Below are 22609 nucleotides of genomic sequence, written 5' to 3'. Positions count from 1 at the left end.
GCTGGGCTAAGCCAACCCCTGTGGCCTTGCCACTGTGGCAACAGTTTGTTGAAGGCCCTTTTCTATTCCAGCATGACTGTGCCCCAGTGCACAAAGCAAAGCTCCATAAAGACATGGTTGGATGAGTTTGGTGTGGAAGAACTTGACTGGCCCACACAGAGCCCTGACCTCAACCCCATCCAACACCTTTGGGATGAACTGGAACAGAGATTGTGAGCCAGGCCTTTTGGTCCAACATCAGTGTCTGGCCTCACAAATGTTCTACTGCATGAATGACCGAAAATCCCCACAGAAACACTCCAACATCTTGTGGAAAGCCTTCACAGAAGAGTGGAAGCTGTAATAGCCACAAAGCTGTCTTGTCATGTCATGTCTGAACACTGAAAGGGCAAAGTAATTCTACAACCATGATTCCAGAAAGGTTGGAACATCATGTGTGAACCTCAGCCTTTCTTGTGAACGACTGGGTCTTTAGAGGATGCCCTTTTCAACACGACTCAATTATGATAGTATCACCTGTTACCAATGAACGTGTCCACAACATTCCTAGTCTTTTGTTGCTCCCATCCCAGCTTGTTCAAAAAGGGTTGCTGGTATTAAATTCAGAATAAAGGTATATTTACAAAAATCAGTATAGTCAAAAAGGATTTGCAAAATGATCATATTTGTTTTTATTTATGTCTCAACTTTTGAATCAGAGTTGTAAAATAACACCCTTGTTGTTTTCCTCTGAGGTTTGTTTTAGTTTCCTGTGGCAGGATGTCAGCCATGGCTATACAGAGTGAGGCACCACTCCCTCCTGCTGCAGTAGCTTTCAGAACAATGGATCTCCATCACCATATCCACAGGCTTCTAACAGGCATCGTATCGATGACAGCGGGCTATTGATCAAGTTTTATAATCCCAGCAGGCAACAAGGGAAAAGAAGAGAGGGTCACCAGGTCAAATGGTCAGGATTTATTACCACATGAGATTTTTTTATAGACAGCAACATGTCTGTCAGTTTGTTTGAACACACCTTTATTTCTCATTTACAGTATCTACAGTGTCTGTTTTCGGTTATCTTTTTCTAACCTCAGGGGAAGACACAGACAAAAATAAAACCACAAGAACAGTACGAGTGAGTCTCAGACTGTTGAGAGTGTGCTTCTCACAGACAAGAGAATAGTGTGTGATTCACAGACTTGAATGATGACACCTATAGAGGAAGCTCCTGCTGCTGCTCGCAGTCAGGGAGCAGAGGGTGTGCCTTCCTGAGCTTTTCCAGCGCACTTCCTGTCCCTGCCCATGTGATCATCAGACCAAAAGGAACAGAAACCATGCATTAAAGCTTTCTCACAAGTTGTAGCTTTAACAGTTTAATCTGCTATTGAAATGAACTGAAAAGTCTTTTACATAATGCAAGGACTAAACACGCGGCAGAAACAGGATCTGATTTGTTATGCTGTGGAAAATTTGTTTACAACGGTTCAGCTGTAAAAAGGCCTATATTTTGAATTGCTGATTTTACATATAATTCAAAATTAACTTGATAGAGTATTTACTCGGTACAGCGACTTAAGACGAAAAATAAACCGTGCAAAGACAGCAGGTCAACGACCGAGCACGTGTATCTCAGGTGCAGAACCAATGATGACAAAGTGTGTGAAAACCCATGTCCTGTTAGCATGTGATGCTGCCCCTTTTTTTAAAAAAATTCCACCTTTCAATTACCTGTTTAGTGAATGTCAATTAATATCAATTTGTGAATTCTATTTAATCCTTTTAAAAAAATTCTATATATATCTGAATTCGTTTGAGCATACTTCTCTAACTTAATTACAGAACAATTTTAGTGTAAGTCAGAACTGTGATTTCAGTGCATGCCTGCCTGTGTGACCCTGAGGACTTTACTGACACCTGGTGGTGACATGGCTTAAATGAGCTTGAATATATTGAATACCTGCTAAACTGATTAAATATTCCATCAGATATTGGGCTCGCCACATCTATGTGTGGTAGATTTATTTTACAACTTGCTCTCAAACATAATACCAAAGACTTAATTTGACCAGAAAAAAATATTTAAAGACAATTGTCTAATACAACAATATCGTGACTGACGTAATTGCACATGTGAAAAACTCTTCCCTACATCTTGACCAAGCTATTTAAGAAAATCCACAGACGTAGTTCCATTGTATTCAAAAGAAGCCTAACATCTCTAAAACCGATATCTCTGAAAGCCAGCAAGTCACACCAAACAATCGCGATGGATAATTAGCACTACAGGTAAGAGGTAAGGTATGTATGTATTTTTGATGTCGGGGTCAGCTGTCCCCTTAAATTTGATCCATATGTGTGAATAGCAACCTGACAAAGCAAGACTATAAGAAAAACTGTGAACACTGGTAAAAACATCCCAAAATCCACAGAAATAACCAAACTCAAAGTAAACTTAGATTAACTAAGAGTGTACAGACACTGAGAAATTAATCGTTTAACAAACTAGACCAAAGCCTTGACTATTCAATACAGGCAAGGGTAACACGTTCATAAACACAACCTATAAAGGTAAAGAAAATGCAATTCACCAAAATTCTGAAAATTGAAACTCAAATCAAAAAACGGATATTGCCATGGAAGGTGTAGTAGAGTAGAAGGCAGCACACACTCCACTTGTTTAGTCTCTTTCAACTTCTAAAGAAAACACCTCTACACATCTCCTTGGCATTGATTTAAGAAAATAAAAAGCTGCCATTTTCATCACAAGGAGCTTGTAGTCAAAACTTTTTATCTCTTTTCTTCAGTGGTTCTCAGAATTACAATTCCCTGGTGTTAAAACACATAGTTTATATCAGAATTTGTTATCAGCGTTTTATGTTTTTCACTCATTATAGTATTATATATAGCAGTCATTCTGTCATAATATGAATTATTATACTTACATCAAAAACCTGCTTCAACAATACTGTATTTTATTATGGTACAGCCAATCACGCAAGTTTTGATAGAAGCACACTCCAAATCCATTACCTATGGAAAACATTATTTTAAGACCCACTTCTGGAGGAAAACCTTCAGTTTCATTTATCACTTCATATGTAAACCAAAGTGCTTGTGCCAGACATCTGCTTCAAAGCCCACCTCATGAATGTAGCGTTAGTATCCAAGCAACAACCCACCAGTGACCTCTAGGAGCTCTTTTCACTGGATTACAATCACTGACCCCCACACATTTCCAGAACTGGGGCATAGTTGCCTGTGGATAATGCAGAGATCATAAGAAAAACAACAAAAAACCGGCATGCAGTGCCTTCACCAACATTAATCAACTATAATAATTAGTTTTTTGCTTTGAGGAAGAAGCCAATGAATTTGTTAAATTACAAACTGTTAATAAAATGTCATGCAAATTAGATTTTCTTATCTTACCTTTCCCAGGCATGGCGCCAGGCAGGTAATTGACATTTAAGTTAACAGCTCTCTTGCACACATTCACACACACACACACACACACACATTGAGACAAAATCTGTTATGTTTCTTATATCCACCAGATGGCAGAATACAGCTTATTCAGAACATTTGTGATGGGGACAAATGATAAAAACGGTATGTTCCTTTAAGGTAGAGCTATTAACATTTTAATCTCATGTCAAGTGTCATTGGGAATGTCCTCAGGGCATGAGATGAAGGGTTCTCTGTGAGATGAGCGAATGAACCACTTTCTCATCCGAGATACCCATAAAAGAAACATTTCTTCTGCCTGTTTTTTTTCTTCTTTTTTTATCATCCCAGAAGCCTCTTAAAAATAGTCAGCAGGTGCATTTGTTTTTTTACATCATGAAACATTTTTCATGTAATTAAAAACTTTCATCAAACTTTTTTCCTTTCACATGCTGCAGTGTATTAATGAATGATGCAACTGTCTAAGGCAGCTCTTGGACAGCTGTACATTAGAGCCTAAACAATTACTGTTTAATTGTCTGGACTCCCTCATATACTACATATGATTCACTTAAACACAGTACTTTTACTCTCCAGCTGTTGAATCCTGATGAGCCTCTGCGGTGCCACATCTTTGACTCTGCTGCCTGGGGATTAAATCAATCAATCAATCAATCAATTTTGACAACACACGTGAAAAAGCATGTATTTTTCAGTAACGTCAAAATCTTCTGTACCTCTACAGGCTGAGTTACAATTATTTATAAAACTTTATTTTCTTCTTTTCAACTCAACAGCTGTTTCTCTCGGAAAACGTCCAAGTGATAAACCCAAACCACAAACATGGTACAAACATTGAACAGCACACAGCGCCATCTACATCATCAAAAAATACACAGTCTACAGTGGAACAAAGCCTTTTAAATGATGAGAATAATGGTAATGAGGGATAATAGCACAAGACTGCCCATGTAGTTAAGAGATTTCAAAAACAAAAAAGAAAGCAAGATACAAAAATCTTTTTGAAAAAGAGATGAAAAAAATACTGCAATGTCTATCGGACAAACACAAAAGTACATCATAGATTCTTCTGATTTCCAGTTGCTCTGTGTCCTTTTTTTCAGCTGGGACTTCTGGTGACACGAGACTTGAACCTTCTGCTCAGACTGAGGAGGCATTTGTACATAAATCCTCAATAAGGTCATGCAAAGGGCTTACATTCAATAGGGGAGTGCCAGAGAAACGATAATAAAATAGAATTATGATAGAGAAAATAAATTCATATATTCTGTATACATAGATCATTTTCTATTTGGCTTATACATCAGCTAAGCAAAGCGATTCATTCCTGAGGTGCAAGGCTTTTGTCAACGACATATTTATTTCTATTCAGCATTGTGTGTCTGCGTGTGCCAGAGGAGGGAATGGGATAGTCTGCACTTTTCCTTTCGGACTAATGAATTTGTTATCTTTTATGTGTGTAGCAAAAAGGGGACGCAAAGTGAAAACCAATCTTGTCAAAAAACACAAGCCAGAGATGACATGACACGACATACTTGAGTTCTATACGTAGCCCAGCAGCTGAACAGTCTGTGCAAGCAACCAAAGCCGGTCCTATCGATCTATCAAGACTCCCCAGTTCTGCCCACGTATCATGACACAGGTACAAGTGGACGGAGGGCCAGAGAACTCAGAAGGGATTATTCAAGCATACCAACCATACATGTGACACTTCATAGATCTAGTCTTCATCAGTGGTTTCAAGCCAAAAAAAAATATTAATAATAATAAAAAAAAAAAAAATCAGGCAGCAGAGTTAGGATCTTGTTCACAAATATCAACACAATATTACAAGGGAAAAACAAACAAACAAAAAACAAACAAGCGTACCTGCTGGTGTGAAGGTGGTGCACAGACAACTAAAGAACCAAAAGTAACAACAACTGTCAGTAGAATAATGCGAGGTAGCGTTGATGAGGGGACCAGAGACACCTGAGAGGACAAGCAGGCAGCGCTGGGTAAATGCTTAGATTTGCATTTCTGTGTACAAACAGAAGACAAATAGCCCTGTGAGAGGGAGGGAAGTGCATAAACCCCCGTCCTAGGTTTCGGCTGGTGAAGAAATCAGAACAAATACATTGTACACTTGCGCATGTGTACCGTGAGCTGATACGAGTGTGTGTGCTGTCAGTTACAGAGAGCATAGAGAGTGCCTTTAGGTTAGTGTAGTAGTGGATTTGAAAAACTGACTGTAACTCTGCAGAGCAATTAATCAGATAATGATGTTAAGAGCAAGAGCAAAAACTCTTCATAAACAAGAACTTAATTTTCTTTTCTTTTTTTTGACAAAGGGCAAGTTCAATATCAAAATGCTCATAACGCATTTACAAGAAAATATAACAAAACAAGAACATTCAACTTTTAAAATGACTTCATACAGTAGCATATTTTTAAAATCTGTTCAAAATCAATCAGAGACGCATGCACAATGTGAATGAACGTTATCGTTTCTTTTTCTTTTTCACGATACTGTAACAGTGTAGGTTTTGCATTATACCTAGTCTGTTTTACAAACACTTATGGACACAAATAAAACTAAAAGAGAAGTCACTGACATGCATGCTCTCATGCCGAAAAGAAAAAAAATCACAACCATTAACATTTCACATTATAGCTATCTGAAAAAAAGAGAAATGAATGGAATTAAACCATGAGAAATGTCAATGCGAGTGGGCCAAGTTGGGACGCGGGGATTTGTTTGGTGTTGCCACAGGTTAAAAGATCAAGGGTCAGGACTGTTGGCCACCCCACTGGCTCTCTACAGGCCGCCGCAGGAGCTCCTCTACGTGCCTCGCCACGTCCATGGTGTCGTCCAGGTCGAAGTCTCCGTCGGCGTCCAACATAGAGTCACTCCTACCACAGGACACAGAGTGGAGCCAAACCACACTCAGACAAGCCAGCAGCACATCACCAAAACAAGAACACTCTTTAGCAACAGTCTTTACTGACATAAAATGAAAACGCACACTCATACAGAACCGCACATATGCTTAAAGGACTTGTGGACTCACATAGGTGGGTACATGCCGTAGCTGTGAGTGTGATTGACAGGTGCTGGGGAGGCGCCGTGATCCATATAGGGTGGGTTCCCGCTCGCTGGGTCTGGGTTGGTTGTAGTAAACCTGTACAGATGCACACACACGCACACACACAAACTCAAGATAAAAGCCTATGAGTCTATGTTCAGCAGTTGCCTAAGCAACTATCCTCAGCGTGTTTTCCAGGCCTCGCTGCATCATTAGGCCATTCTGTGTATTGCGGGTGAACCAATCGTGGACATGAGGGAACGGGGCCTGCTAACTAACAAGCCTAACTCTAATGATGAGTGGAAGAAAAGCTCGCTCAGGAACCCTAGCTATCCTTAATTGGCCTCCTCCAAGTCTGGCAGCTAACTAATAGCTGATCTGAATTCAACGTCTGATATTTAGTGATTAACTCTAAATGTTGCCACAGAGGAAAAACTGGTGGGTGGATGGCAGGGAGAAAAGAAAGAGAAGACAGAGCAGGACTGAAAGAGCAGGAGGAAAGGCAAACAGGAAACTTGATACTTACTCGGGCACCACTTGCTTGATTTGTGGTTTCACATAGCCATCTACTGCTTTAGCTTTAAAACAAGCACAAGGAAAGAGACAGCTCAGTGCAGTCGTAACACAGCGATCCAGACTTCGAAACAGTCTTATTGAATTTGAAAGTAATGGCAGCCTGTGCTAACAAAGGATTGCTTACAGAGTGGTGGGGTGTAATATTTGGAGAAAACCTCATCTTTGGGTCTGTCAGGGTAGAGGAACAGGAGATGATTGAGATCGCTGATGCGGTCAGCCAGAGAGCGAATGGAGAAGTCTTTGGTTGTGTAGGGCATGAGGTTCCAAACCATTCTCTCACCTGGAAAAACATGGCACCCATACCACACTATCAGCTGAACCAGTTAACAGTCAGTTATTCTCCAGATCATTTCCAGCATTATTACAGTGAATAATCCAAAACCTCTACTAAACTCACTCTGCGAGCCAGCAAGTTATAGTCCTCACACAATGTGCTACTTCTGATGGCAAAAGTTGCAGTTATCTCACAAGGTGCCAACACTGTTCTGACTTAAATCTCCAAATGGTTGCCTTTTCACTTACAGTAACTGACTCATTGGCCTCTTGTTGGCCTCTTGCAGAAACAAGTACAAGTTCTGGATAAAGCACTGACTTGTCATCACTTTTTAAGGAGATATAGCAAACTTGTCAGCAAACAGCTTATTTACACTTGGAGAGAAAATCTAATTGACACATGAGTGTCACACCACAGACAAATGCAAAGAGCAAACTCTCATCGTAACACGCATGTACAAGTCATACCTGCTTTGTTAGGATTTTCTGCAACCCAGGCAATTGTAATTCCTCCAATCTCAGAGTCACTAAAGCGCAGAAGAAAAGTGCCGTTGGGTTTGGACATCAGCATGTCCTGAGCCTGTTGCTTGTTCACAAAACCCAGTATGGCACTAAACAAAAACAACAAAACAGAGAGATATATTTAAAAAGAAAGAAATTAAAATGTCTTTGTTTATTGGACAGAGCAGGTTCTGCTACCCAGGTTGCCATGGAAAATCATGAAAGTGAGCCAATGTGTGAGTTCTCAAGAGTAACTAAATATGAACATTTTTACTTTCACAGAACATGCAGTCCAGCTGTCAATTTGATAAAAGAGAAGTGGTGCTTTTATTTTTCTCTTGTCCCACACTTTTCCACCAAAAATTGAATCTGACAAAAAAAACCTCTGCAGTTTCCTTACCCATCATTCCAGTGTGGTTTGAGATGCTTTTTTGTGAGTTCCATCACACCGTCAAACCACTGCCAAAATGTGAAGTTCCTGCCTGGCAAGCTTTCCTTTAAGCAAAATATTTTAGGAAAAAGGTTTATTTTTTTGGTTTGAAAAGCACACAAACATTTATGCAAACATACACGTACGTCTTTCAAAATGATTTCACATTCACTCATGCCCATCCAGTCCAGAAATACACACTGTGTTTATGATTTAATCTGCGCTTGTATGTACATATATTGTTTGTGAGAGAAGAATGAAGAAGTGGGGTGCAAAACCGTGCATGCGTGCGTATCTATACACCAGTCTGTGAAGTGGATGAAACTTGATGTTGCGGTAATATAACAAGGCTGATGGAGTGTGGTGAATATGAGTGCCTTTTCTGCCATGACCAGCTGCTTTGAGGGAGAAAATGAGGCCTCCAGTCTTTTCCTTTGTGGACAAACAAGCCCATTAAGATGAAGACGTGGCTACCAATGAGGCGCTCTTACTCACGTCCACTACAGAATAGGGCTATAGGAACACTGCAAATGGAGCACGAAATTTTTCTATGTATGAATAAGCAATAGTAAAACATTCCATGAAGAACGAGCATGTGGCTGAAACGGCTTACTGAAAATAGCCTGTAGCCACTTTGCAAGGAGGAGAAAACACACTCTGTGTATGAGAGAAACCCATACATTAAAACTGATAATGAGAGATAAATAGGCTGCTCTTTATGTAGTGTGTTAATAATAAAAGAGCAAACAGAGGACGAGAATCACGAGGAAAGTGATTGGTGCTGACCCTGTTAAACTGTGACCAAGTCATCGTCATGTTGCGGTAGTCGTCAGGGTTGTTGCTGGAGCTGCTAAAAGCCTTTTGAGCCAGGAAGACCAGGTTCTCTTCAGACAGGCCTCGATTACTCTGCACCTCAGCCTTGTACTTCATGTTGATGGCATCGCACAACTGAGGCCAAAGCACCTTATCTGGCACGAGGAAAGGCACCCGTCCCTGTGGACAGCAGAGGATTTACAGGAGCTTTACATGAGCTTTATCGACACAACGCCAGAGGAATGTAAAAACACAGTCATGGATAAAATGTGCAAACATGAGCACATGAACAAGTGCACAAATAGCTACTTCTGGAGGAGGACAATTTTTATACTCCATCATTGCTTCTGCAAGGATGAAGCACATTTTACATGAATTGATCCAGATGGAAAAAAAATAAATACAGTGTACAGAAATACCCTACGGGATGGTGTCATCTTGTATTTAAATTTAAAAAAAAAACATTTTCATGTGGGTTTACATTCATGTGAAGGGCAGGAACTACTGATTTGTTTTTTGTTTAAATCAGTTAGTATTTCTTGTCATATATTAATTAATAGCTTAATTTAGCCTGAATGTCAGAAAATGAACACAAATGCCCATCCAAAGGGTCTTATGTGATTAATGAAATATTTAAAAATATTTAAAAACAAAGGCTAACAGGGAGTTTAATCATCCCCAAACATACTCACCGGCTCTGCAAAAGCATTGTCCCACAGCACAGTTGCTGTGGCGTTATTGTCTTGGCTACCGTGAACTATCACCACTACAGGAAGTGATAGCGTCTGTACAGAGAAAGAAGAGAAAGAATGAGCAAAGAATGCTGCAAAAGCTGAAAAACAATATGACCTTTACAGTATTTAAATGGTCCTACTAGCAAGGGAGAATCAGAGGGAGAAACGCAGATAAGGAATGTGAATGAGTGGGATTGGTTTAGTGGCTGTGAAGCACTGTGCATCACTGCATGTGCAGTTCTAAAGGATGAACATATTCCCACTACTGTATCAATATGAATGGATAGTGTGTTTGTGTGTCAAGGCAAATGTATTCTATTTTTCCACCTTGTGTGTCTGTGCCCTCTTACCTTCACTTGAAAGACAAGCTCGTTGCCTCCCACGCTAAACTGTGACTCGAACAGAATTGTGAACTTCTCTTCTGTGACAGACTCTGCTCCTCGCCTGTCTGATCGCTTGATTCTCTTCAAAGACTACATGAAAGATGATGTGTAGTAACGATGAATACCGGATATACATATAGTACATTTTGTCTATGCAGCTAGGCTGACAATGCACATTGCACTTACAGTACATGCATGTATAATTCACTTGTCATGGTACAGAGCTGACATGTAAATAATCCATGGAGGTCTCTACAGATCATTTCTTACAACATGCAGACCAAAGTACTGTTGAGTTGCTGTGGGTTTTTGCAGTACAAACAGAGCCGTAATACCCACACGATGATGAGATATGTCACTTGGTGTAGTTACTTAACTTCATGGGGCACTCACCATGTTCCTGAAGTGTGCGCTGAGTGTGCCTGTAGTCTGGTGGTACTCCATCACACAGTTATTGTTGAGAATTTCCCCACTGCTGTCACTGCAGAGAGCAGTCACAGAGTCAATTGATACACTGTAATGTCTTCTGTGACGCACTTGTGTGCTGAGAACTATATCTTTCCCAGAGCAAATTAAAACTAAATGATGCTCGTTTGACAGGAAGAAACTGAGTGTAAAGAAAAGGGTGTAGAAATGATGTTCAAACTAACTTTCTATATAATTAACTACCGCCATTTCCATCTTCTCTATTTGAGAACACACCAAGCAGATGTCTCTGGGCTGCGGGTTTGGTGCCATACCAAGCGGTTTAGTTGAGAAACAGTAGACGATGGCTGAGCTGTTTAACTGCTCACCCATTTAACCACTGGCTGCATGGCTGACATACAGTCTTGGAAGGTTTCTATTAGTCAGGAGGAATGTGGGATGAGGCTGTGGAACAGGCTAAATGTGGGTTCTGCATCCACACCATAGATTCCTTTGAGGCACTGTTCAAGTTCCAGTCATGTCTCTGTGCTGAGGACTGGAAACACACTAGACCAGTGCTCATTCTGGGACCCAGTAATCCCAATAGAGATCTGGATTCCTTATCTTAATGGCACCATGGGAGATCATTGCAGTGTCCCCACTAAAGGGAGTAGAGACACTGAAAAGAAGAATGCTGACTCTTTTCAAATCCATAATGATATAAATGGAGCACTGGACTTACTTTCTTGTGTTCTCGTTCTTCAGCAGGGCCTTGGCTTGCTGTTCACTAATGATGGTTGCTTTGACCTGCGGAGGGTTCATGTGCACGTTCAACTTCCCACCCACTAGGAGGCGCACTGTAGCGGCAAACTTGGTTTGGGTTTTTAGCACCTGTGGAGGCTGTTTCTCAATGATGAAGGTGCTGTGGAGACAAAAAAGGAGAGAAAACTACATTGAATGACAGAACAAAGTCCTGTGGATTAGGTGGTTCTTTTAGCTAAAGTGCACATAATGTAGCACATAATGCAGCGTAAACCATAAGCTTTACCGCACTTAATTTCCTCCTCTATTTTTCCCATTTCTTCATGCATCTCATAAACTGTAGCCGAAAATATGCAAAAATTAAAGTCTTAAAGAACCACAGGACTGAAGCAACCGCTTGCGAATCTTCAGAGCAAAGTTTTGTCTGTCTGTTCTCCTGGCATTAGCTTGACCATGCAGTACATCAGATGTGCCTGTTAAAAGCCACAATGGTTTGTAAGAACTGCATTCTGACGATTTATTGGCGTGTAGGAGAATGAGAGCCAAGGCTACCCTGAGAATCAAATAGATAGGAGATACATGAGAAAACAATGGCTATAGGTTGCCTTGGCCTGGACTGATGTTGGATTGGCGTCACACGCGGGAAAGAGGAAAAAGTACACCATATACACATACATACAGATAAGTTTGTAATACCCTTGATGTTGAACTGTCACCTAGAAGTGGCAATGTACCAAGTGTACCAGTTCAAGATAAACTAAATTGAGCAGATAAACGCACTGTCTCAAGGTTTGGGAGTCAAGGACACTGATAAAACTGAAGTAACTGAACTAAACTCTGGCGACCTGCAAATTAAAAAACATTAGCCTTTGACAGTTAACTTAATTGTAACCATGCTCACTGAAAGAAAGTCATTCATTCACTCAAACATTCATTTGAATGGGAAGGGCCACTGAGAGAAAGCTCTCTTTTGCCAGGTCGCCCTGAATAAAATATATGTACAACATATAAATATATAATACATATATATATTCAATACTTACATAACCTTAACCCTTACACAATCACGCAATCACACTGCTAGCCAAAAGGGTCCTAATTTGCACAAAAGAGACCAACCCTTTTATTTTTGAAAAAATCTGCAAATTGTTCTGTTTATTTTACAAGTCAGTTTCCAAGTGTCAGTACTAATTTTTAAGGACCAGATAGTCTTAAAACCTGGCGCAGTGTGAAGACGATCTATAGTTAAAAGACATGTAAGACATGTCATGAAAGTAATCACTGTTCAGTCAGACCACAAGGTCAACAACAACTGCTTCTTCTCACTACATTGTTTGATTTTTCTATCTCTACCTTCTGATTTCCACATCAACACAAAAGCTTCAGAGGAATCCAGAGAGGATGTTGCTGAGGAAACAAAACCTATGTTTGTACTGTGCGTGATAAAAGTACATTACTGTCTGGACACAAGGCTTGTTTGTGGCCAATCAGAAATCGTTGTGACTGAGACATGGTCTCTCAATGTGCTGTGGGTCCCTGTAGGGGCAATCTTGACATCCTGAAACAGGATGCTGTCAAAAACTTCAGACTGCTTTCTGTTCAGAGATGCTGGAGGGATAAAAGACCGTGGCAGATGCGCCTTTGGGCCTAAATAATGTACTGAAACAAGTTGCATGCGCCCTTGTTTTCCTTTATTATCTTGCACACTGCATGTTTGCTGCATTCAACTTCCCATCCTTTGCCTCTGGGTACATTTGGATTCAGTCATGACTCTCATACTGTATCTTTCTGTCTGCAGTCAACATGGCCTTCATCTACTACATCAGAACTTTTTGATCGTCAAAGTTGCTTTAATGTAAATTGCTCTTTTTGCCACTCACAGGCTGAGACTGTTACTCCAAGTGTCTGATAACATGATGGAAAGGATCCCTACAGAGACAGACCCTTTTTGAAAGAGTATTCTGTTGAATCAGCTTTTTTAAGTCAAGCTTCAACATTTAGAAGTATAGTTAAACACACACATACACACACACCTGGTCACCAATGCTGAGATGATATCTGTGATGGTACTGTTGAGTTCATTGAGGAGCTCTTCAATGGGACCGGGGATGGGCAGCTGCTGTCTGAGGTGCTCTGCCCTCCGAATCTGCTGCCTGTTTTGCCAGATAGTTTCTGCCAGCTTCTCACACCTGACACACACACACACAGTCACAAGTAAGAATTAGACCTAAACATAGATATGGTAAGGGTCATTATGTTTATATACTAATTATAGAAAACTGTACTGCAGAAGGTTTTACTCTGGAAGTATCACATAACATTCAAACAGGATAGTTCAAAACAAGTACGAAATCCCTGACTGAAGAGGTGAGACTTATTTTCTCCAAAAAAGAGAAAAAGAGAGTCTGAAAATAAGTGAGCAAAAGCCTGAAAACAAGACATGTCAGACCGCCCTGTGTATGCCTCTCTTATTAGGAGCCTACAAACTTTGGAAATAAACCCAGCAGTAGTCAATTAAAAGCTTGTAAACCGGTGACCCTTTGCTTTGTGAGGCAGTCTAGTGGCTGTGAACTTGGTGGGAGGTGGAACAGAATTCACCAGGACTGCAGGATGTCCAGGCCTCCCTCCGGCGGGCCCCCGTTGCCTGCCAGCTGTTGCCGTCTCTTCCACTGGATCAGCTCGTCATCCAGAATGATGGTCTGCTGCTTCCTCAACAGCTGCAGTGTTTTCTGATGCTTCTCTGCCAGGTCCTGCACATAAACAAAAAAGTGGAGGTTGCCGTGCAGTCTTACTTTAACTGTTGGAATTTGTGTGTGTGTTAAGTGTGAAAATGAAGATATTACCAGTCTGTATTTCTGTAGTGTGTTGGCCTCTCGAGTCAGCCATGCCTCCACAGTGGCTCTCTTGCTGAGAAGGGCGGGCTCCCGTAGCTGTCGGTCAGCAGGGGGAAGTGTGGCCAGGCTGGTCAGCTGAGCTGAAAACGGATGGGGTTGTTGACATCCAAATGGGGGAGGGGGTGGGATGAGTTCGAGAAAAAGGGAAGAAAAGAGAGGGAAGGTAAAATCCCTGACCTGTGCATATACAGTGTGAATTATCCCCCGAGAGGGATAATGATTTACTCAAGAGGCCCTCCTCTAGCATAAAGCAGTCGTCATATGAGCATGTTGTTTTCTGAATGATGCAACAAGATATGCAAAGGTTGCCGGGTTACGGAAGCTCCTAGTGCTTGTTTTGCATGGATGATCTACTGGTGACCTGCAGTGAAATGATTCATTCCTTAAAAGCCTTTTTGATTTGATTCGAGCAGCTGCCCAACTTCACACTGTGAACAGGCCAGTTCAATAAAGCCGCATATTAATTGATTAATTTCTTGATTTTTTTAAAATAAATCAATTATCACTGACTCACAGTCAGTGAAAAATAGTGAAACAGGAACCAGTTTTGGGACAAATTTAAATGTATTATATCTGGAAAGAAATAAAAACAGAATTTCTTTAGAACAGCAGTAACGCAATGCATGTCTTTTGGTCTCACCCTGGATACGGAGGCTCTCCTGGTACTGGATGATGAAGTACTCCTGGTTGTGCTGGAGCTTGCGCAGGTCATTCTCAGTGTCCTGAGTCAGCAGGCGAAGCTCCTCAAAAGCTTGGTTGATTTGTTGGTATTTCTGAGACATGCTGTCCATCATGCCACCCACCGGAGAACTCGACTGTCAATTACAAAATGAGATTGAGAGACAGACGCAGGGAGACGGAGGAAATGGCAGGTTTGGGAACAGTAATTGGTAAGGTTGGGTTTCCACTGGATAGTGCATAGAGTATATTGTCTGTCATTGGATTGTTTATGGTAGTTGTTAACAGAAATGGTCGGCCACTGGTGAGAGCTAAGCTACCGGGGACATCTGTGGGGGTTGAAGCAGAGATGTTGCTCGACTTGATGCACTGACCCCTGAGTGTGGCAATTTTGCTATTTGACTGTAAAATCCCCAGTGACCACAAGCCTAATGGGAACCTTGAAAATAGAGAAGGAACGAGAAATGCATTTGCTTTTCATAGTCAGCTGCGTGGCCAGTCAAAAGAGAGCACAATTGTGCCTAAAGGTTCAGACTAAACAGGGTGAAATTCAATCAGTCTAAATATGCATTGCACTAATAGAAAAGGCATGTTGTGAATGGAAATCAATTCACCCCAGGAGTTGCTGAGAATCACATGTTTTATGCACTGCTGGCTTTATGGTTTTATAACTGAGTGCTTGTAATAAACTGTGAAATGTCTGGTTTCCATTCCTGACTTCCTTCCTTATTGCAGTTGAGAAATACAAAAATTTTACTTTTAGAAGGCCATTTTACGGCATGATTCAATAGGTATGAATGGCTGCAGGTATGACATCCATAATGATGCAACTGAATCAGTCACTATTATGTAGTTGAGTTTCTGTTTGTGCCGAATGAATAATACATAGGGAAGCCACAGGTGTTGGTCTATGCAAATTTATATTTCAGTGGGGCTGTCTGTGTGAAGACAAATACGCAGATGTTGTGCATGCAGGTGTCAGCTTGCAGATGCATTTCAAATCACACGCATGCATCCTACTCACATTGGTGGCCTCTCTGACCAGCCTCTGCTCTGTATAGAGGATATGCTTGATGCATCGGACCAACTCCAGAGGACAGCGGTCATACGTGCTCTGAAAGACAAGAAGCACATGTGTCCTGTTAAGGCTTGTTTGGCCCTGACGTGCAGAGCGGCCGCTGCACACAGAGCTCACTAATTTAGTCGCATCAAGGAAGCTCGCTAAACACACTAAAACCCATTAGCTAAGGCTAATGAGACCCATCTCTGAAGCACGGTGCACTTCATATAGAGACTTTTCTCATTAGCATACACACACCATGCTTGAGTGGCTAATGTGTTACAGTAATAATTTTTCCATTGATGTAATGTTTGCTGTTTCACTTTCTGTTGAAAAAACACTATTGTGAGTCAGTTGATGACATTCTGGTTGTTTACTGTGTTAAGTAGGACACTGAAGCTGAATTGTTTAAATCAGGCAGAGTTTACAAGGACACATGTCACACAACGGTGAGAAGAAGAGCACAGGGCATCAACAGTATCAGTTCACGTCCACGCTCACTGTTATTCTGACTTTTGTTGGTGAAAGAGAATCTCTAGTGTGATAGAAAAGTAATGTAAGACATTCAGGATGCACTTCATATGTTACACTGAACCATATCAATACATGTAGACTGACAATAAAAGAAGAGAAAACAGAGTGGTAGGAATTTGGAATTGCAGTTTGATTTTGTACAGCCAGCCCCATTCCCAACCCCCTGGTTTTCTGCCTGGTGTCAGGGAGAAGAGAAGACAAACAGAAGAACGGATCTGTGAACAGGGAGCTTGATCGTAAATAGCGGCGCTGGCTGGCTACCAAGGCCCTCACTTGGGCTGTCCTCTTGTTTTCCTCATGGAGGCTATAACCTGTTCCTTCAACATTAAGTCTTAACTCTTTTCTAAGAACTTAGGGGACGAGAAGAACTCTCGAGTTAACCAGTTGTGCTGTCCAAACACTTGCTTATCATTTTCTCAGAATGTAAAGAGTTTAAATGTGAGCCTTGGATGAAAACAGGTGGAATTTTTATGCTCTCTTAGTTTGGTTTTGTATGACTGCATGAAGAGTAGACACTTCAAGCTCCAATATTTTTTGTTATGACACACCGTCCATACTGTTGCTGGTTTTTGGTGTTCTCAAACTTTGCACCTACAACTCCCATACAGTTGATCTTTCTCTTTAAAGCATCAGAGAGGCTGTTTGAACTGCTGGCGTTTATTAACTTGATCGATATTGGGACCTGAGCTAAAAAAAAAAAAAAAATACAAGATGCCAGGTTCCATATGTATATTTTCCTAGGTATGCAGTGCTATTCTTATGATCAGAGAGGTATATTCCAAAAGGTTTACCTTGAGCTGACTGGCGTAGTGTCCCAGTTTGATTTTGAGTAGGAAGCCGTCTTCTCCCACCTGGTGCTCGGCCTTGTTCTGTAGCTCCTGGATCAGACTGTCCAGCAGGCGTTTGGCCTTGAACTCCTCCTGTGGATTCTCCAGGTCTATGGCATCCCTAACAACACACATAACAACACATACAGGACACATAAAAAAAACACATGCATTAAAACGCATGCCTAATAAACAAACTCTAAGGTGTTGAAAACAGCACCCAAAAAGGGATAAGAAAAAAGTAACTGTCTAAATGAGCCCTCGTGGGCAAACATATAACACAAACTGGCATACATGTCTGTACAACTGCACATACACACACATTTACACTGTTGGTGCTGCAGAGCAACTCACCAGAGCTGGCCCTCTATCCACTGGGACAGATAATGTCGCACCTCAATGGGAAAGTGCTGACCGTACAGAGACTGCATCTGGTGCAGAGCATCTCCCTGGAGCTGCTGGGCCTGGATCCACACTGCCATCTTCAACACCCTGAAGCTGAAAAAGACATTAGTCATTAATTAGACAGTGGGGAAAGGGGACTTAAGTGAAAGACTAAGGTATTCAAGGTCACATAATCTGAAGAAATAAGAAAAGTTTCACTTTCAGTTGATCGTTAATACAGTAACATTGGGCAACAAGCTCTTCACGTCAAAGCAATGTCCATGGAGCCACAGTGGGCGATACTTTATACCAAAAGAGTTTGGAGGGTGATGTCTTTTTTGAGCCTTTACAAAACAATAAAATACAAGAGCAAAAGTATGAGGAATCACTGAAGCAGTGTGTTTCTGGCTTAACATAAGCAGCATTTTCGGTTAATTAGTTTACTACCTAATAATGAAGTATTACTTCCAAGTCCAATGAACACATAATTAGCTAACTACATTAGTCTGTGGGGTAACTAATTTCATGAAAAAACGTTCTTTTCACTAAAAGTCTCACCCTTTCTCTTGTTAAAAAGTTAACCTACTGTTTGAAAATACAGACAACAAACTAAACAACCAAACAGGGTTGAATGGAAAATTAACTGTATTTACATGGCTTTTCTATTCTTATAATACTCAAACTGCTTTACAGCACAAGCCAACATTCATCTATTCACATACTGACAGAAGAGAGATCATGGCCGAGGCCCTTCCGTTTCATCATGTATAGCTGTAATGTACATTTATATCATTTCAGGGGGAAAAAATCTGTTTCAAAATGGCTGGATTCATTAAAGTCAGCCGACGAAAACTCTCAGAGCAAAACAACTCATGGAGCTATGGCAACTGCTGTTATAAACTGCCAGCGAGAGTCATTTCAGGCAGCAGTTGCCAGGTAGAAATAAAAATTGTTTTGTGAAAAAGGCATGGTTGAAAGCAGAGAAAAAAAAATCCCCAATATTTGGATTTTCAAGGAAATGCACATGGTAAATTGACTGAATCCACAATGACATGAACCAAACTTCCTGACATATTACTACCAGCTCACAGAGAATAGATCTAGTGAAACGAAACCTACAGTTGTTTCTGGTTTCCCTCTAGTAAGCTCCAAGCCACAGTGGCTGAACATGTTGTGTGTCTTCACTCTGAACATGTTGAGGGCTTTAGCAGCAACCAGCAGATCCACAATGGGTGTTGCAGTGTCTTGGTTGAAAGGATTTTTGTGTTAAGTCAATGCTACTTGTTTCCAGTTAACACACCCACTCACTCTTCTCAAAAATGGCACAGTCACTGTCAGTAAAAGACTGAACGATATGAGTATGCGGGAAATTTGTGGTGTGTGTGTGCGTGCATGTATGTGTATGTGTGTGTATTGGCAAGTGCTTGTGGTGTCAGTGGTTCAGCTTCAGGCTGTGCATCCTTTGTGTATCAATACATAATTAATTGATACAAATAGACCTGCAAATAACATCTTATATAGCCTTACCCAAAAGGCAGAAACCAGAAAGTTATCTGCTGTATCTCTGTCTCTTTTCATCTTTTTCTTTCTCTTTCACTTGATCTCTTTCTGGCTCATTTCCTAATCAACCCTCTTGCTTACAACATGCACAATACCTACAGGGCATTTCCACATTGCTACTACTAAACTTGGAGAGATTTCCTTTGCTGCTCCTATTTTGAACTCATATTTCCTCTTTAACAGAAGCCGGTCAGTAATTGTAAGTTTACTTGGCATAACAAACACGAAGCCACTTCCCTGTGAAAAAGAAACCACGTCAGATTTAAGAGGATCCTGTGACTTGCACAAATGACCTTCAGTTAACTATCTAATGCCAGTTGGATAATAAATACATTTAATGAAAAACTCAAAAGCCACAACAAAAATATGTCCTCATCCGATCACCACGCATGCTTGCGTGCCATGGCTCGAATCACCGCTCACAGATGAAGCCATATGCCTACGTTCACCTACTACAGTCTAAGTGTGTCCAGGTGAGATGAGCTCAAAGACAATTCCACTCCTTATGGTATTTACGTCTATTGACACTAATCCTGTCAGCTAATGCTCTTGCACTCATATCGCTCTGAATGTGTCCTGAACTTCCACCCTTTGACCTTCCTGCTTGTCCACAGGAGACTTCAGACTAAAGCACAGGCTTAAGGACGGAGCCACATTCATGCAGCCACAATAGTGCATGGTCTGTAGTTGTGTGAGAGGCTCACAGAGCTAATACAGGTAATAACAGATGGCTTCAGTAAACTGTGTGTTGAAATCACATCAACCACGCTCTCGAAATTAAAGAAAATTTCTAGGTATTGATCCTATTGATCCAATAAAATGCACCAAAAAAAAAATCTCATAATGAAAATTAGTCTGACTAATCATAAGTATTATTTAATGTAATTCCTATTTCATAAAAATAGTGCATGACAGCTTAAGAACTTAGTACAAAGTGATTCTAGTCATGTATAGCCTATGGTTAAATAGTTATCACAGTGGCTGGACATGCTCTTTACCCTCTGCCACTAAGGCATGGTGATCAGATGTCAGAGCTGTCCTGATTGACAACACCAATAATGTGTTATTTAATCAGTTATGTGTTGCCTAGATGGTTGTAAACATTTGATCAGCTGGGAAACACTACATGAAACACTGAGGTGAAAATTCACAAACTCAATACTAAACGTCCTGTTTCTTTGCTATCTGTAGTGTAAACATGCAGACTGTTTATAAACAAAATTTTTATGTTCAAAGGAAGATTTTAGGCATATTAAGGTATATTCACAGCACATATTCAAACGTTGATTTTCAAATGAGTAATGTGCACATTTTATCTGTGACGGCATCAGCAGCAAGCATTACCACTTGTACTAACAGCTGAAGTGATCGGACAGATTAGGGGCAAAAACGTTGATGTCAAATATAGCAGATTCTGCAAACAGATAGACAATGTAGTCAGGGATGGCTTCACAGAGACAGGCTAACAGAAAACAACATGTACACATTGTGTTCGGGTGGATTGGACAATACAACGGCTCAGCACTCAGATGGAGATTTTGATGAACATGGCTGCAACTTTAATGACTAGCAAACAGCAGTGAACCCACACAAAAACTCGCGGCTTACAGTCGCCTTTAGAAATTTCTGTTGGCCTACCTGCTACAGTTACCACTCTCCGTGAGTTTATTTAAGTTAGCTTTTGTTCATTATACCTACTTATCTCTTGTATGTATTTACTTTGAACTGATCAGCTTAACATCACAGTTTTGGTGATTAACATCAGTGAGAGAAACGAGACACAGAGTCAAGTTCCTTGTACGTGCTCACATGCTTGACCGATGAAGCAGTACAGAACATGAATAAATTACAATTTATGAAACATGGATTCTTCACACACATATCTTTAGCATCTTCGTAGAAGATCGATACAATCAGCAGTTTCAAGGTCGGCATTTTGTTCCTGATTCATGCTGTCGAAAAATGGACAGAAAAGCGGTTGTGCAGAACATTTTCATGTCACACTGAAGTTGAAATTTGACCTTATGGATATAAAATGTCATAATCTTCTTAGACAACTGTGTGAAATGTTGTCATGATTAGCATATGAAGTCCTGAGTTATGGCCAAAATCGTGTTTTGTGAGGACACAGTGAGCTTGACCACCAAACTCTAATTAGTTCAAGTGGACATTTGTGTCAAATTTGACAAAAGTTATATAGTAACAGTGCCACTTGACTCTTATTCTAGCTTACAAGCAAGAGTCATTGATAAGTCCTGGATAAAATATATATATATTCAATCACTCAGCACAACAACTGGAAAAGCTTCTTGACCCAGGGAAAGCCGTATGTACGTTCCACAGACAGACCAGGATGGTCAGCCAGATTACTCTGTCTCAGCCTTATAGAGGCTAAAGGATGGAAAGGATGTGAGCATCCCAGATTGAAAAACAACACAACTGTGGTCCAGAGTAAAACCTAGCTGTGACGCATCTGCCCTGTTGTCTTATATGAATCCCCAGAAGAGACTACAGAACAGCTGAGCATCACAGAGGACATCTTAGGGATCTGTAAGAGCAGGTGGACGCTTGTCTGCACGCTCATTTACAATCACACAAGACATGAAATCATTCTCCAAAAAAAAATCCAACACAGAGATGTCGATCAGGTTTAAAGACAACATTCCTGTTCGGAAGGCTTATTCTTCCAATCAAAAACTGTTCAAGGAAGTAAAAGACTTCATCCAGGAGCTGTTAGTGAAAGGATTGATAGCTAAGTCTCAGTTCCCAAATATCGTACCTCTTGTGTGCGTGAGGAAAAAAGTGACTTCTCAACAGCAAGGCTGTGTCAAACAAACATGCCCTACCCCACATACAGGACTTGAATGAATCGTTTGGAGGCTATAGATGGTTTTCCGCCTTAGACCAGGGCAAAGGCTACCACCAAGACCTCATTGCCTAGGCATCTGAGTGCCTTTACAGCCTCTTGGGATTTATATGAATGAGTCAGGATATGCTCAAACACGCCAGCCTTCCATAAAAGCAAGCAGGAAATGTTCAACATGCCAAGGAATGAAGTTTACATCCCTTACTGTATGTTCTCTGTTTCTCCAGATCCTGTTGAGGTGCCATGCCAAGGTCTGCACCACCATAGGGTTAAGTTCAGGGCAGAAAAGTGGGAAGCATTTTGCAAGGAAGTTAGGTATACTAGCTGGCTGGCATCTGCAGACAGGTTGAGGTTGAGCTAAAAGATGTACAGGCAGTGCAGGCATTGAAAGAAAAAATTCCATAGAAAGTAGAT

The 22609-nt window shown here is 40.9% G+C and overlaps 1 protein-coding gene across 2 annotated transcripts in view; it reads right to left on the bottom strand.

The window, feature by feature from the left end:
- Window positions 1-942: 942 nt before the first annotated feature.
- The window catches only part of stat5a (signal transducer and activator of transcription 5a), a 52989-nt gene continuing 31322 nt past the window's right edge, over window positions 943-22609 (bottom strand). For both annotated transcript variants that reach the window (XM_046416406.1, XM_046416408.1), the window contains 18 exons: window positions 17740-17883; window positions 17350-17506; window positions 15989-16078; window positions 14927-15101; window positions 14236-14366; window positions 13991-14142; window positions 13426-13581; window positions 11373-11552; window positions 10619-10706; window positions 10193-10315; window positions 9801-9893; window positions 9082-9288; window positions 8266-8360; window positions 7833-7975; window positions 7216-7371; window positions 7042-7093; window positions 6501-6611; window positions 943-6342 (listed from right to left, as the gene is read on the bottom strand). In XM_046416406.1, the coding sequence (XP_046272362.1) occupies window positions 6219-6342; window positions 6501-6611; window positions 7042-7093; window positions 7216-7371; window positions 7833-7975; window positions 8266-8360; window positions 9082-9288; window positions 9801-9893; window positions 10193-10315; window positions 10619-10706; window positions 11373-11552; window positions 13426-13581; window positions 13991-14142; window positions 14236-14366; window positions 14927-15101; window positions 15989-16078; window positions 17350-17506; window positions 17740-17867 (2361 nt within the window). In that variant the 5' untranslated portion in view covers window positions 17868-17883 and the 3' untranslated portion in view covers window positions 943-6218. The remainder of the gene's footprint in view (window positions 6343-6500; window positions 6612-7041; window positions 7094-7215; window positions 7372-7832; window positions 7976-8265; window positions 8361-9081; window positions 9289-9800; window positions 9894-10192; window positions 10316-10618; window positions 10707-11372; window positions 11553-13425; window positions 13582-13990; window positions 14143-14235; window positions 14367-14926; window positions 15102-15988; window positions 16079-17349; window positions 17507-17739; window positions 17884-22609) is intronic.

The sequence above is a fragment of the Scatophagus argus genome, chromosome 16 (assembly GCF_020382885.2).
Source record: "Scatophagus argus isolate fScaArg1 chromosome 16, fScaArg1.pri, whole genome shotgun sequence".
Lineage (NCBI taxonomy): Eukaryota > Metazoa > Chordata > Actinopteri > Scatophagidae > Scatophagus > Scatophagus argus.
The sequence above is the reverse complement of the archived record's forward strand: the minus strand, read 5'-3'. Positions and strand labels throughout refer to the sequence as shown.